General features: G+C 48.9%; 1 protein-coding gene across 4 annotated transcripts in view; it reads left to right on the forward strand.

The window, feature by feature from the left end:
• The window catches only part of KDM3A (lysine demethylase 3A), a 546,931-nt gene that overhangs the window by 250,976 nt on the left and 280,634 nt on the right, over positions 1-15,321 (forward strand). For all 4 annotated transcript variants that reach the window (XM_029592841.1, XM_029592851.1, XM_029592832.1 and 1 more), the window contains one exon: positions 14,354-14,568. In XM_029592841.1, coding sequence (XP_029448701.1) covers positions 14,354-14,568 — 215 coding nt within the window. The remainder of the gene's footprint in view (positions 1-14,353; positions 14,569-15,321) is intronic.

The raw sequence follows: 15,321 nt of genomic DNA on the forward strand, positions 1-15,321 counted from the left end.
CTTCGACCTATCCTAGACCTCAGAAATCTCAACAAATTTCTCAAAAAAGAAAAATTCAGAATGGTATCCCTAGGCACCATTCTACCTCTTCTTCAAAGTGGAGATTGGCTCTGCTCTCTGGATCTTCAAGATGCATACGCTCACATCCCCATTTTTCCTCCTCATCGCCAATACCTACGCTTTCGGGTACTGGATCAGCACTTCCAGTACAGAGTGCTACCATTCGGCCTTGCATCAGCACCACGGGTATTCACAAAATGCATGGCTGCAGCAGTGGCACACCTCCACAAGCAAAGAGTGCACGTGTTCCCTTATCTGGACGATTGGCTCATCAAAAGTCAGTCAAAAGAAGGAGCTCTCACTTCTCTCAAGCTCACCATCCAAGTGCTTCACTCCTTGGGATTTCTCATCAACTACCAGAAATCCAAACTGTCACCAACTCATCTGATACAATTCATAGGTGCAGAACTGAACACTGCAATAGCAACAGCTTTTCTTCCAAGAGACCGTGCTCAAACACTTGTCCTGTTGACTCACAATCTTCGCAACCAATTCCAGGTAACAGCTCACCAGTGCCTAATTCTTCTAGGGCACATGGCTTCCACAGTTCGTCACTCCCATGGCCAGATTGACCATGCGACTACTACAATGGACACTCAAAGCTCAGTGGATACAAGCCACTCAACCAATGTCCACTCCCATTCATATCACACCAGAACTCAGATCTGCACTCCTCTGGTGGACATCAATGAACAACCTGCTCAAAGGCCTACCTTTCCAGCAGCCAGTTCCACAAGTGACTTTGACTACAGATGCATCCACCTTAGGGTGGGGAGCACACATTGGTCATCTAAAGACACAAGGTAAGTGGACACAGCTCGAAGCCTCTTTTCAAATAAACTTCCTGGAGCTTCGAGCTATACGCTATGCGCTACATGCGTTCAAGGACTGCCTATCACACAAGACTGTTCTGATCCAAGCGGACAACACAGTAGCCATGTGGTACATCAACAAACAGGGCGGTACAGGTTCCTACCTCCTTTGTCAAGAAGCAGCACAGATTTGGGACTGGGCCCTGACACACTCAATTCTTCTACGGGCCACCTACCTAGCAGGCATCCACAACACAGTAGCGTATCGCCTCAGTCGTTAGTTCCAACTGCACGAATGGTCCTTGGATCCAGCAATAGCATCCAAGATCTTCCAACGCTGGGGTCAACCGACGATAGATCTCTTTGCATCCCAGCTCAACTACAAAGTGAACAATTACTGCTCTCTCCTCTGGCAGCAGAACAGCCTACCAAAGGACACGTTTGCTCGCCATTGGAATTCAGGCCTGTTATATGCGTATTCACCAATACCTCTCATAACCAAAACACTAGTGAAACTACAACAGGACAAAGGGACTATGATGCTCATAGCCCCTTATTGGCCTCGACAAGTATGGTTCCCCACACTGCTAGATCTATCAGTCAGGGATCCAATTCGCCTGGGAGTAGCTCCCAATCTCATAACTCAGGAACAGGGTCAGTTGCGCCATCCCAACCTTCAATCCCTGTCCCTGACAGCATGGATGTTGAAAGCTTGATCTTGCAACCTCTCAACCTTCCAACCGCTATATCTCAAGTGCTGATAGCTTCCCGTAAACCTTCCACTAGAAAGAATTATTCCTACAAATGGAAACGGTTTACTTTGTGGTGCACTCAGAAAGATTTAGATCCTTTCACTTGCCCCACTACCTCGCTACTAGATTACCTTTACCATCTCTCAGACTCTGGTCTTAAGACATCATCTGTAAGGGTACACTTAAGTGCAATCTCAGCTTATCATAACAAGCTGGGAGATGCATCTATCTCCACACAGCCTCTCGTCAGTAAATTCATGAGGCCTAACTCACATTAAACCTCCAGTTCATTCCCCAAGCATACAATGGGATCTGAATGTAGTACTAACTAGACTTATGTGTTCTCCTTTTGAACCCATAAATACTTGTGACCTTAAATACCTTACTTGGAAAACGGTATTTCTCATAGCCATTACATCAGCCAGAAGGGTCAGTGAATTACAAGCACTAGTCACATACGAACCTTTTACAAAGTTCCTCCATGACAGGGTAGTCCTCCAGACACATCCAAAATTCCTTCCTAAGGTTGTCACGGAATTTCACTTGAACCAATCAATTGTTTTACCTACATTCTTTCCTAGGCCTCACTCTCACCAGGGAGAAAGAGCCTTACACACTTTGGACTGTAAGCGTGCGTTGTCCTTCTATTTAAACCGCACTACAGCCCAAAGAAAATCCAGTCAGCTGTTTGTATCCTATGATCCAAACAAACCAGGTAAAACAGTGGGTAACGATACTCTGTCAAACTGGTTAGCAGATTGCATACAATTTTGTTATGAAAAGGCAGGCCTTACTCTTCAAGGGCGAGTAAAAGCACACTCAGTAAGAGCAATGTCAACTTCAGTAGCACACCTACGCTCTGTACCTATTCTGGACATTTGCAAAGCAGCAACATGGAGTTCTCTTCATACCTTTGCAGCTCACTACTGCTTAGACAAAGAAGGAAGACAAGATTCAGCCTATGGACAATCCGTCTTAAAGAACTTGTTTCCAGTGTAATCCCAACTCCTTCTACATCCAACCTGCTGTGATTTCGGCTGATTCATTTCGACAACAATACTTCACTGTTACTCACCTCAAAATGACTCAGCCTCTAGCTTGCTAATCACCCATATGTGAGGACTAGCATCCTGCTTGTCCTGGGATAAAGCAAAATTGCTTACCTTGTAATAGGTGTTATCCCAGGACAGCAGGATGTAGTCCTCACGAAACCCACCCACCACCCCGCGGAGTTGGGTCCGATACGTTTTATTATTTTATTTTTGGCTAACGCTTATTGCTACAAAACAAGACTGAAGGGAGACCCCTGTGGCAGGGAATATCATGGCATGCTGGGCATGCTCAGTAGGCACTCCGGTGCCATTCAAAAGTTTCATGGAAACTTTTAAAGAAGTTTTTCCGTACATAGGGCTCCATTACTGATGTCACCCATATGTGAGGACTACATCCTGCTGTCCTGGGATAACACCTATTACAAGGTAAGCAATTTTGCTATACCACCATTCCCGTCACTGGCGGTACGGCGTTGAAGGATGTTCAGGATAGGAAGCTGGCTGTTTACCTCAAATGGGTCTTCGAAGTCTCAGCGTTGGGAATGCGGGCGGCTATTTACAGTTCGCTAGCGCAGCGAGGCGGGTCTTCGTTGGTTCCAACAGCTTCTCACCTCCCAGACCTTGCCGGACGCAGAGGCGCAACAGGCGGACAGGTTGGAAGCCGTGGTCGCCTATGGGGCTGATGCCTTGTACGATCTCCTAAGGGTCCTAGCCCGTTCTATGGTGGCGGCGGTGTCGGCTCGTCGGCTTCTGTGGCTGTGGAACTGGTCGGCTGATGCCTCGTCCAAGACCCGACTAGGGTCCCTTCCCTTTAAGGGCAAGTATCTCTTTGGGGAAGATCTGGACCAAATCATCAAATCACTCAACGAAAATGCTGTCCATAAGCTGCCAGAGGATCGACCACATTCTTCGAGATCATTCAATTCCTCTAGAAGCCGGTACCGCAATCAGCGCTGGACATGCTCTACGAGACAACAGCCGCCCTGGCGCCGCCATCTCGCTCGCACACCTGGAACCGGTCCTTTCGTGGATGCCGTCATGGTAAGGAAGGGCAGGGTTCGGGTACCTCCCCTAAATCTGCCCAATGATGCCAGGAGGACCCGCGAGTCGATTCCTCGGCTGGGAAGTCGAATTGCTCTCTTCTACGAAGTGGGTCCAAATCACGTCAGATCAATGGGTTCTGTATATTCTAAGACACGGCTACGCCTTGGATTTTGTACACGCGCCTCGAGACAGGTTCCTGTTCTCCCCTTCCGGGTCCCTACTCAAACGAAGGGCCGTTCGACAGAACCTCGATCGCCTCCTATCGTTGGGTGCGATAGTGCCGGTTGCAGCTTCCGAGCTGGGTCAAGGTCATTATTCTGTCTTTCGTGGTTCCCAAGAAGGAAGGTACTTTCCGGCCTATTCTGGATCTCAAGACCGTCAACAAGTCTCTGAGTTCCTCAGTTTCGCATGGAGACGCTTCGCTCTGTGTTGGCTGCGGTTCACCCAGGGGAATTCTTGGCCTCGCTGGATCTCACGGAGGCATATCTTCACATCCCGATCAATCAGGCCCATCAGCGCTACCTTCGTTTCAAGATCCTGGGTCAGCATTTTCAGTTCCGGGCTCTTCCTTTTGGTCTGGCCACAGCTCCACGGGTTTTTACAAAGGTCATGGTGGTAGTGGCGGCGGCTCTACGCAGGGAAGGAATCCTGGTGCATCCTTACCTGGACGATTGGCTCATTTGGGCGAAGTCTCGGGCACAGGGCCTTCGGGCGGTCGACAGGGTAGTACAGCTTCTCCACTCACTGGGGTGGATCGTCAACTTCATCAAGAGCAAGCTGGTTCCATCCCAGTCATTTGACTTCCTAGGGGCCCATTTCGACACAAGGGAGGCCAAGGTGTTCCTACGTCCGGAGAGGGCGCAGGCACTTCGTGAACAGATTCACAGGTTCATAGCGCTCGAAGCCCCAACGGCATGGGACTACTTGCAGGTGCTAGGAACCATGGCCTCCACCATCGATCTGGTTCCGTGGGCCTTCGCTCACTTGCGACCTCTCCAGAGGGTCCTGCTTCCCTGGTGGAAACCAGTATCGCGGGATTTCCAGGTGGTCCTGCCGATCCAGAGGCCAACGTTGCTCAGTCTCCGCTGGTGGCTGGACCCTCATCGCTTGGCTCGGGGTGTCCCTGGAGACCCCGGACTGGGTGATAGTCATCACAGATGCCAGCCTCGCCGGCTGGGGGGCGGTCTGTCGGGACAGCTCAATCCAGGGCCGGTGGACGGCGGAGCAGACACGGTGGCTCATCAACCGGTTGGAGACCAGGGTGGTCCGTCTAGCGTTGCAGGGGTTCTTCCCATTGGTACACCGTCGGGCAGTCAGAGTTCTATCGGAAAATGCGACCACGGTGGCATACATCAATCGCCAGGGGGGGCACGAGAAATCATCTCATATCATTGGAGACCGACAAGCTGATGGAGTGGGCGGAACTCCATTTACAACGCCTGGCGGCTTCGCACATTGCGGGCGTGGACAATGTACAGGTGGACTTCCTCAGCAGACAACACTTGGACCCCGGAGAGTGGGAACACTCGGAGGAAGGAATGTGGCTGATAGTAAAGTGCTGGGGGAAGCCACACATGGATCTAATGGCAACCGCCAGAAATGCAAAGGCCGTTCATTTCTTCAGTCGCAGAGGGGAGGACGGCGCGGAAGGGGGTCGATGCGCTGGTCCTACCGTGGCCACATCAGTGCCTCCTGTATGTCTTTCCACTGTGGCCACTAGTGGGAAAGGTTATCCGAAGGATAGAGGCGCATCAGGGGCCGGTAATCCTGGTGGCACCGGAGTGGCCCCATCGGCCGTGGTTCGCAGATCTCCTTAACCTGGCGTTAGAGGGTCCACTTCGGCTCGGTCATCTTCCACATCTCCTCCGTCAAGGACCAGTATTTTTCGAGGAGGCAGATCGCTTCTGTCTTGCGGCTTGGCTTTTGAGAGGCGCAAGTGGAGACGTCGCGGTTATCCTGAGTCCGTCATATCGACTCTATTGCGGGCACGTAAGACGTCCACTTCTGTCACTTATGTCCGGGTGTGGAAGGTTTTTGAGGAGTGGTGCGTGTCGCATGCTATTCAGCCGACCCAGGCTTCGGTGGCGCAGATTCTCTCATTCCTACAGGCGGGTCTGGATTTGGGTCTTGCCTATAACTCGCTCCGGGTTCAGGTGGCGGCCTTGGGGGCCTTCCTTCATAGTGGGAACAATGTTTTACTTTCTTCCCATCCGGATGTCCTACGTTTCCTTAAAGGGGTGAGACACTTGAAGCCTCCGATTCGCCCGCCTTGTCCCTCATGGAATCTGAACCTGGTGCTCCATGCCCTCTGTGGTCCACCTTTCGAGCCTCTGAGTATAGCCACCATCAAGGACGTCACTCTCAAGACCATCTTCCTGGTAGCGATCAGCTCGGCGCGACGGATCTCCGAACTGCAAGCACTATCCTGCTGTGAGCCATACCTCCGATTTTCAGCTGGCGGAGTTTCTCTGCGCACGGTGCCATCATTTCTACCTAAGGTGGTCTCAGCTTTTCATCTCAACCAAACGGTAGAGCTGCCCTCGTTTTCCTCATCTGATTCAGGTGACCTGCGCAGATTAGATGTACGGCGAAGTCTGATGCACTATTTGGAGGTCACAAATGATTTCCGTCTTTCTGATCACTTGTTTGTCCTTTGGTCGGGTCCCAAGAAAGGCTGCATGGCCTCCAAACAATCCATCGCTCATTGACTGAAGGGAGCGATCTTAGCTGCATACCTTGGAGTGGGTAAGTCTCAGCCATTAGCGGTAAAGGCTCATTCCCTTCGCGCCCAATCAACATCTTGGGCGGAGAGTACTTCAGTGTCTGTTCAGGAGATCTGTAGGGCGGCCACCTGGAAGTCGCTTCATACCTTTGCGAGGTATCACCTGGACATTCAGGCGCCGTCGGGCGGTCATTTTGGGGACAGGGTCATCCGCGCAGGGCTGTCTTCGGCCCACCCATGATGGGGAAGCTTTGGTACATCCCACCGTCTGGACTGATCCTGGTATGTACAGGGAAAAGAAAATTATTCCTTACCTGCTAATTTTCATTCCTGTAGTACCATGGATCAGTCCAGACACCCTCCCTATGCCTGGGGGTTGGTTGTTGGACATCCCTGCTTACCTGTCTTCTCAGCTTTTCACTCTGTAATTTTTGGTGCTTCAAGATTGTTTAGTCTCGCAGTTCTGTTTCGCAAGTTCACAGTTAAGATTTTGGTTCCTAAGCTAATTGTTGTCTGTTTGACAGCCATTATTAAGCAAATTAGTTACTTGGTCCCTCTGTCTCTTCTCTTCTTGGCTTTGCTAGTCTAGTTACTGAGAATTGAGGCAGGGGAGGTGAGATTATATAGGACCTCCCCTAGAAGTTTTGTTCTGACTCTGTCTGCTGGACGGGGGACATAACCCACCGTCTGGACTGATCCATGGTACTACAGGAACGAAAATTAGCAGGTAAGGAATAATTTTCTTATGGAACTCCAACATTGCTTTCTGCTTCAATGACAAGAGGTAACGAGGAATTGGACTCAAACAGCAGCCCACAAGGGCCCAGACTTTGACGTTCTGGGAAACTGATAAGTATATGGGTGACTTGTATGGTGCAGTAGATACTGGATTTACCATTTGGTCCTTTTCTGCCATCATTTCTATATTTCTGTTACATGTTCCTTGTAAAGTTTCTTTTCTGCACTCTACTCAAAATATTTCAGCAGCCACTTAAAGAAATGGAGAGTGCATACAGAGGAACTGAAAGGAGCATGTGGCCAAGGTATGTGATTAGTGTCTAGATCTTTTTTAACAGACTAAATTGCCCTGGTTGCTGTTTACATCAGCACTATTGATCAATTTTAAAACTTTTTTTTTAAAATAGTTTTGTCCATTCTTATGTTTAATCCGACTTTGAGCAGCGAAGATTTGACTATTCGTCTCAAAAGGTGCCTCAATGTACTGAGTAAAGGGTTTGAATACTTAAATATATTTCAGGTTTTTTAAAATTTGCACAAATTTCTACAAACCTGATTTTGCTTTCATTTTGGCTTGGGTGTAGATTGAGGGGGGAAAAACGGTTTTTCACAGGACAAGCAGGATGGTAGTCCTCACATGGGTGACATCACAGGATGGAGCCCAATCATGGAAAACTTCTGTCAGTTTCCAGAAATTTGACTGGCCTCTACTGGGCATTCCCAGCATGGCACTAACCCTGCAGCCAGCAGGGGTCCCCCCTTCAGTCTTCTTTTTTCCGCGCAGCAGTAGCCTCGCCGTTAAGGAGCTCTGCAGAGATTCCTGACAGGAATTTTCCTCACGTTATTACTAAAAGTTAATTTGCCCCACAGGGGTCCCTCTATCTTTCTCAAGTCGCGGTACTCCGGTAAGTTTTTACCCATTTTTCCATCGATTACAGTCTAGTTTGGCCCTCGCGGCCTACTGGCCGTCGACTGTACCATGCTCAATTTTTTTTTCTATGGCCATGGTATCTGGGTTCTGTCGGTGCCCGGACTGTAATCGCACCATGTCCATCACAGACCCCTATAAAGTCTGTGTAATGTGTCTTGGACAAGAGCACGTCTTGACCTGCACCAAATGTGCCTTAACACCAAAAGGTCGCAAGGCCAGAATGTAAAAGGTGGAACTTCTCTTCCGTGCTCATACCCCGACTCCGTCCATTGCATCGACGTCGTCGGAACCGGCACCGTCAACTTCGCGCCAGTATCGTCCACCGACTGGCGACCGTCCGGCATCGACGACATCTCGGCCTTCGACACCCTCTACTCCCCCTCAGGACCGAGGGGATCGTAGAGACAAACATCGCCACCGGCATAGAAAGTCTCGGACCATCGAGGGAGCGAAATCATCGACCTTGTCCGAGCCGCTGTCTAAGAAACCCCGTCCAGAAAAGGCACCGACCTTTTTGGCGACCGGGTCACCGAGGCAACCCTCCCCCAATGGGGCATCGGTAGCCGCAACTCCGCCTTTAACAGTGGTCCCTCCAGTTATGCCTCTGCCTCTTTCTTCTGTTCTGGAGCCGGGGCTCCTTGCTCCAGGTGTCCGAGAAGAACTGGACCGTATGGTTCAGGAGACCATTGACAAGGCGATGCAACGACTCCAGGTTCCTCCGGCACAGATACCGGTACCGATTGCGGAACCGATCACCGACCCGATTCTGGCAGCGTTGGCACTGCTGCTTTCCAGGATGGAAGCACTGAGCCGCTTTTCCACTGATGGACCCTGGGTCACCGCCAGTGCCCTCCCCGCTCACTCTGCCTCGAGAGGAGAAACACCGTTTCGCATCCCTCCTTCGGGAGTTCTGCGTCGGCCATCGATGCCGATACGCCCGTCAGCGCCACCAAGCCATCCATCGATGCTGGTGCCTTCGATGCCATCTGAGGGACACAAAACACTAAGGCAAGATACTTGGCTGAGCTTTCCTTGCCTTTCTTCATGCTTGCAGTAATGCCAGATGTTCTTTAAACATCTGTAACAGAACTGGTTTATTTCTTGGGTGCATTAAGATTAAGCACCATTGCTTTGGTGCTGCTGTTTGATATTCACTGTTATTTCCTGATGTGAAGGAAATTAGTGACTTCAGTACGATTCAAAGTATATCAAAGCCACGCGACTATCATACACCAAAGAACGAGCATTCTCTACAGCAGGTCCAACTATCTGGAACAATATGCCCACTGACCTCAGACTAGAACCTTGCCTTCGAACTTTCTGCAAAAAACTTAAGACCTGGCTCTTCCTCCAGGCCTTCCCCTAACTTTCTAAGCCATTAATTGTCAACCGGACAGGACTCTGCTTTACCGGCTAACGCCCCGCTATGTTTAGACATAATTAAGCCGCCGTTTCTTTTGTTTCATTGCCTTTTCTAGTTCTCTTCAGTTACACTGTCCTATACCTCTGACTAGCCTAGCCTCCAAGTTAACTACCCTTGTTATATGTAACTTCCGCTTCTAGTGAATTGTTCTTGTTTAAGTTATACCCTTTGTTACATGTAAACTGATCTGATATGAAATTTTTTCATGAAGGTCGGTATAGAAAAGTGTTAAATAAATAAAGCGGTGCCTCAGATTATTCCTTTGATTCCTTCGGAGCCTAGACCAGGACCTTCAGGTATCCCACCATCCCGTCCCCCTCTACATCCTAGAGGGGCAGGTGCTGATCCTTATGATACCTGGACTGATGATTCCTCACCAGACACCAATGATTTGCCTTTACCACCTTCACTCCCTGAAAGTAGAAAGCGTTCTCTTCCAGAGGACCTTTCCTTTATAAATTTTGTGAAAGAAATGTCTGAACTGGTTCCCTTCCAATTATAGACTGAACAGGATGATAGGCATCAGATGATGGAGTTGCTCCAATTCTTGGATGCTCCCAAGGTAATAAGCTCCATCCCTATGCACCAGGTTCTTCTGGATCTCCTAAAGAACTGGGAACATCCAGGCTCCATTGCTCCAGTCCACAGGAAAGCTTGACACTACCTATTTGGTGCAGTCAGTTCTGGGTTTTCAGAAACCACAATTGGATCACCAATCTGTAGTGATGGAATCTGCACAGAAGAGAGCAAAGAGATCAAAGCCTCACACTTCTTTTCCTCCTGGCAAGCACAGAAGTTTCTAGATGCCATTGGTCGCCAAGTCTTCCAAGGATCAATGCTCGTCTCCTGAATTGCCGCTTATCAGCTCTATATGACCCAATGTAACTGCGTCATTTTTAAGCAGATACAAGACTTGACGGACTCCCTGCCTCAGCAATTTCAAGAACAGCTCCAAACCTTAGTAAACAAAGGTTTTGAGGCAGGCAAGCATGAGATCAGATCATCTTATGATATCATTGATACTGCTTCTAGGGTATCTGCAGCTGCTATTTCGGCGAGATGGTGGGCCTGGCTCAAGTCTTCTGACCTTCGCCCTTAGGTACAAGACAGGTTATCCAACCTGCCTTGTTTGTGTAGGACAGATTGGAGAACAGATTCAACGGATGGTGGTGGAACTTAAGGATCATCATGAAGACCCTAAGACAGCTCTCTCTGATGCCTTCTGACTATTCTTCTAAACAGCCCTTCAGAAAGGACTCTAAAAAGTAATTCTTCTGCCCGAAGAAGTCCTACCCACCACCAACCAGATCCCATGCCACAAGATCTTTTCAAAAAGCACAGTCTCGTCAAACACGCAAACAAAAACCACAAGCAGCTCCTCAACCAGGCCCTGCTTCAGGTTTTTGACTTCCACCTAGATAACAGCAGCCAGATTCCACTGCCTCACATACCAGTGGGAGGTCGATTGTGCCACTTCCACAACATATGGCACTCAATCACTTCAGACCAATGGGTACTGGCAATAATTGCTCGGGTTCCCATCTGAACTTTCTCTCTGTGCCACCGGACTCCCCACCTCTAGTGATGTGGAGAACATCCGATCACTCCATCCCTCTGGATCAAGAGGTCTCCCTCCTTCTCCAGTCCAAGGCAATAGAACCTGTACCCTACTCTCAGCACGGCCTTGGGTTCTATTCCCGGTACTTTCTAATCCCCCAAAAAATCGGGAGGTGTTCGTATTATTCTGGACCTACGGGCCTCAACAAGTACCTCCAGCGAGAGAAGTTCAAGATGGTAACCTTAGGCTCGCTTCTTCCTCATCTACAAAGAGGAGACTGGCTCTGCTTTCTGGACCTCCAGGACGCCTACAGTCATATTGCGATAACTCCATCTCATCGCAAATACCTGAGGTTTCTAGTAGGCCCCAAGCACTATCAATACAGAGTGCTTCCATTCGGCCTTGCGTCTGCGCCACGAGTCTTCACAAAATGCCTCGTAGTAGTTGCAGCCTTCCTCACGACCCAAGGTGTTCACGTCTACCCCTATCCAGACGACTGGTTAATCAGGGCTCCTACTCAGCAAGCTGCTCTGTCGTCCCTCAATCTAACCTTACACATTTTAATTTCATTAGGATTTCTTGTCAACTACGAGAAATCCTACTTAGTCCCATCTCAAACCTTGTCGTTCATTGGGGCAGACTTGGACACCTTGCAGGCAAAGGCGCTTCTGCCTCGACAGCGAGCTCTTACTCTTGTGTCTCTTGCATGCCAGCTGCAGTCTCAGCACTCCACGACTGCACGCCACTTTCTCATTCTCCTGGGACACATGGTGTCCTCAGTTCAGGTCACACCAATAGCCCGTTTGGCCATGAGTCATGCAGTGGACTCTAAGGTCTCAATGGACTCAAAGCATTCAGCCCCTGTCGACCATTGTCCACGTAACCGATTCACTCCATCAGTCTCTTGCCTGGTGGAAAAATCAGATCAATCTCCTCCACAGCTTGCCCTTTCAGGCTCCAAACCCTCAATTAATTCTCACCACCGATGCTTCCAACCTCGGATGGGGGAGCCCATGTGGCCGATCTGCAGACACAAGGCTCTTGGGCTCCAGAGGAAGCCAAACACCAAATAAATTTCCTGGAGCTTCGAGCAATCAGATATGCTCTGAGGGCGTTTCAGGATTACCTCTCCAATCAAGTTATCCTGATCCAGACGGACAACCAGGTGGCCATGTGGTACATCAACAAACAGGGCGGCACAGGCTCCTTCCTTCTCTGTCAGGAAGCTGCACAGATTTGGGCGGAAACTCTCTCCCATTTGATGTACCTCAGGGCCACCTACTTGCCGGGAGTGGACAATGTGTTGGCAGACAAGCTGAGTCGCATCTTTCAACCGCACGAGTGGTCTCTCAACCCCTCAGTAGTTTCTCAACTGCACGAGTGGTCTCTCAACCCCTCAGTAGCAAACTCCATCTTCCAACAATGGGGGTATCCTCAGATAGACCTCTGTGTCTCCTCAAAACTGCAAAGTAGAGAAATTCTGCTCTCATTCGCAGCAAACACTCTCAGCCCAGAGACACATTCTCCCTCTCGTGGGCAACCGATCTACTCTACGCATTCACTCCACTATCTCTTCTCTCGCAGACTCTCGTGAAGTTTGTCAGGACAAGGGAACCATGATCCTGATAGCACCTCGCTGACCACCACAAGTGTGGTTTCAAATACTGCAGGATCTCTCCATTCGCAGGCGCATTCCCTTGGGAAAGGACCCGCTTCTGATCACTCAAAACGACGGGTCCCTCCACCATCCCAGCCTTCACGGCTTGTCCCTGATGGCATGGATGTTGAAGGTTAATCCTTTAGCCACTTAACCTTTCTGAACCAGTTTTCCGTGTCTTGATTGCTTCACGGGAGCCTTCAACGAGAAAAGCTTACTCTTATAAATGGAAAAGGTTCACGTTATGGTGCTCTTCTCAGTCCCTTGACCCCTTTTCGTGTCCAATCTCTGGCATTTATCAGTCAGGTCTAAAGACTTCTTCCATCAGAATGCATGTCAGTGCGATAGCCGCCTTCCATAAAGGTATTGGGGATGTTCCTATATCAGTACAACTCCTTGTAACACGTTTTCTGAAAGGCTTGCTTCACCTCAAGCCTCCACTACGTCCTCCGGCCCCTTCTTGGGACCTCAGCCTGGTTTTGGGTCGGCTCATGAAATCACCATTCGAGCCTCTTCACTCCTGTGATCTTTGCTATCTCACATGGAAAGTGATTTTCCTTCTGGCAATCACTTCAGCTCGCAGAGTTAGTGAATTACAGGCCCTAGTTACCTATCCGCCTTACACTAAACTTCTGCAGGACCGGGTGGTACTCCGCACTCACCCTAAGTTCTTGCCTAAGGTAGTCTCGGAGTTTCACATTAATCAATCTATTATACTACCTACCTTCTTTCCCAGGCCCCATTCCAATCCAGGAGAACAGGCGCTGCATACCCTTGACTGTAAACGAGCTCTAGCATTCTACCTAGTCCATACAGCTGCCCTTAGGGAAAGCACTCAATTGTTTGTCTCTTTCCACCCTAACAAGTTAGGGAAGCATATGGGTAAGCAGACTCTCTCCTCCTGGTTGGCGGACTTCGGCCAGTCTGTCCTTCGTAACCTATTTACAACGTGACGTACCAACACTCTTCCGCCTGCCCGGTGGGGTTCAGGATGCCTTCTACCAAGTTTCACACCTGTTGTTGTGCCTGTTGCACGCCTTTGGGTACATTTGGTGCATGTTCGGACATCCTCAGCTCTGTACTCACCCATATGTGAGGACTACCATCCTGCTTGTCCTGTGAGAAAGCAAATGTTGCTTACCTGTAACAGGTGTTCTCACAGGACAGCAGGATTTTAGCCCTCACGAAACCCGCCCGCCGCCCCACGGTGCTGGCTTTGTAACGTTTTATTATTTCTTTTTTTGGCACTGCCTGTAGCTTTTAAATAAGATTGAAAGGTGGGGGGGGGGGACGGGGGACCCCTGCCAGTCAAAGTTCTGGAAACTTTGACATAAGTTTTCCGTGATTGGGCTCCATCCTGTGATGTCACCCATATGTGAGGACTAACATCCTGCTGTCCTGTGGGAACACTTGTTACAGGTAAGCAACATTTGCTTTATCCATTATAGAATAAATCTGTTACGTAACAATGTGTAAAAGGTGAAGGTCTGAATACTTTCTGAATGCACTGTAGATGTGCATGCCTGCAGACATTTTAGCTTTCAGTTGCAATTTTATTTTGTGTTCTGGAAGATTTGGAATGACTGAATCTCTTCTCTTTCCAGACTGCAGTTCAATAGACATGGAGTATTGCGTGAAGAAGGTTTCCTAACCCCGAACAAGTACGATTCAGAAGCCATAAGCTTGTGGTTGCCTTTGGCAAAAAATGTTGTGGGTCTAGATTTAGACACTGCAAAATACATTCTAGCTAACATCGGAGACCACTTCTGCCAACTGGTGATGGCTGAAAAGGAGGCTATGTTGTCAATAGAACCACACAGTAAGAGTACAACCATTTTTTATTGCAAACTATTATCTACCTTTTTAGAGAGAGTATTCCTTCTGCATGATAGGTGAATCTTTGTATTAGGACCATGTTTCAGGGTAAGTGTGCATTAATTGCTCACTATACTATTTCTAGGTCTGATTTCAGGCTAATTTTATTTTTTTTGTTTTTTGTTTGTGTGTGTTTTTGGAGGGGGAGGAGAGTCAAGACATGGTAAATTTGGGCTCTGATCAGTTTAAATGAAATGTTCTTGTATATCCTTGCAGATTAAGGATTCCATGGGGAGGATAATTTTTTATCCCAGGACAAGCAGGATGCTAGTCCTCACATATGGGTGACATCAGTAATGGAGCCCTATGTACGGAAAACGTCTTTAAAAGTTTCTATCAAACTTTTGAATGGCACCGGAGTGCCTACTGAGCATGCCCAGCATGCTATGATATTCCCTGCCACAGGGGTCTCCCTTTAGTCTTCTTTTTTCCGCGAAGCGGTTAGCCTCGCGGTATAATTGGAGTCTGAGGTGAATTTTCATCTCCAAAAAATTCGGAAAATTTCGAAAAATATTAACTTCACCGCAGGGGTTTTTCCCATTTGTTACCGGCGGTAACTTTTTTCTTTCTCGATTCCCGGCTGGGAACGATATAATTCGGGTTTTCGCCGTCGACGGCCGTCCGGCGCGATGGCCTCCGGGTTTAAAAAGTGCCCGAATTGCACTAGAACAATGTTGATTACCGACCCGCATTTTGA

This window comes from Rhinatrema bivittatum, chromosome 1 (assembly GCF_901001135.1).
Source record: "Rhinatrema bivittatum chromosome 1, aRhiBiv1.1, whole genome shotgun sequence".
Taxonomy (NCBI): Eukaryota; Metazoa; Chordata; class Amphibia; order Gymnophiona; family Rhinatrematidae; genus Rhinatrema; species Rhinatrema bivittatum.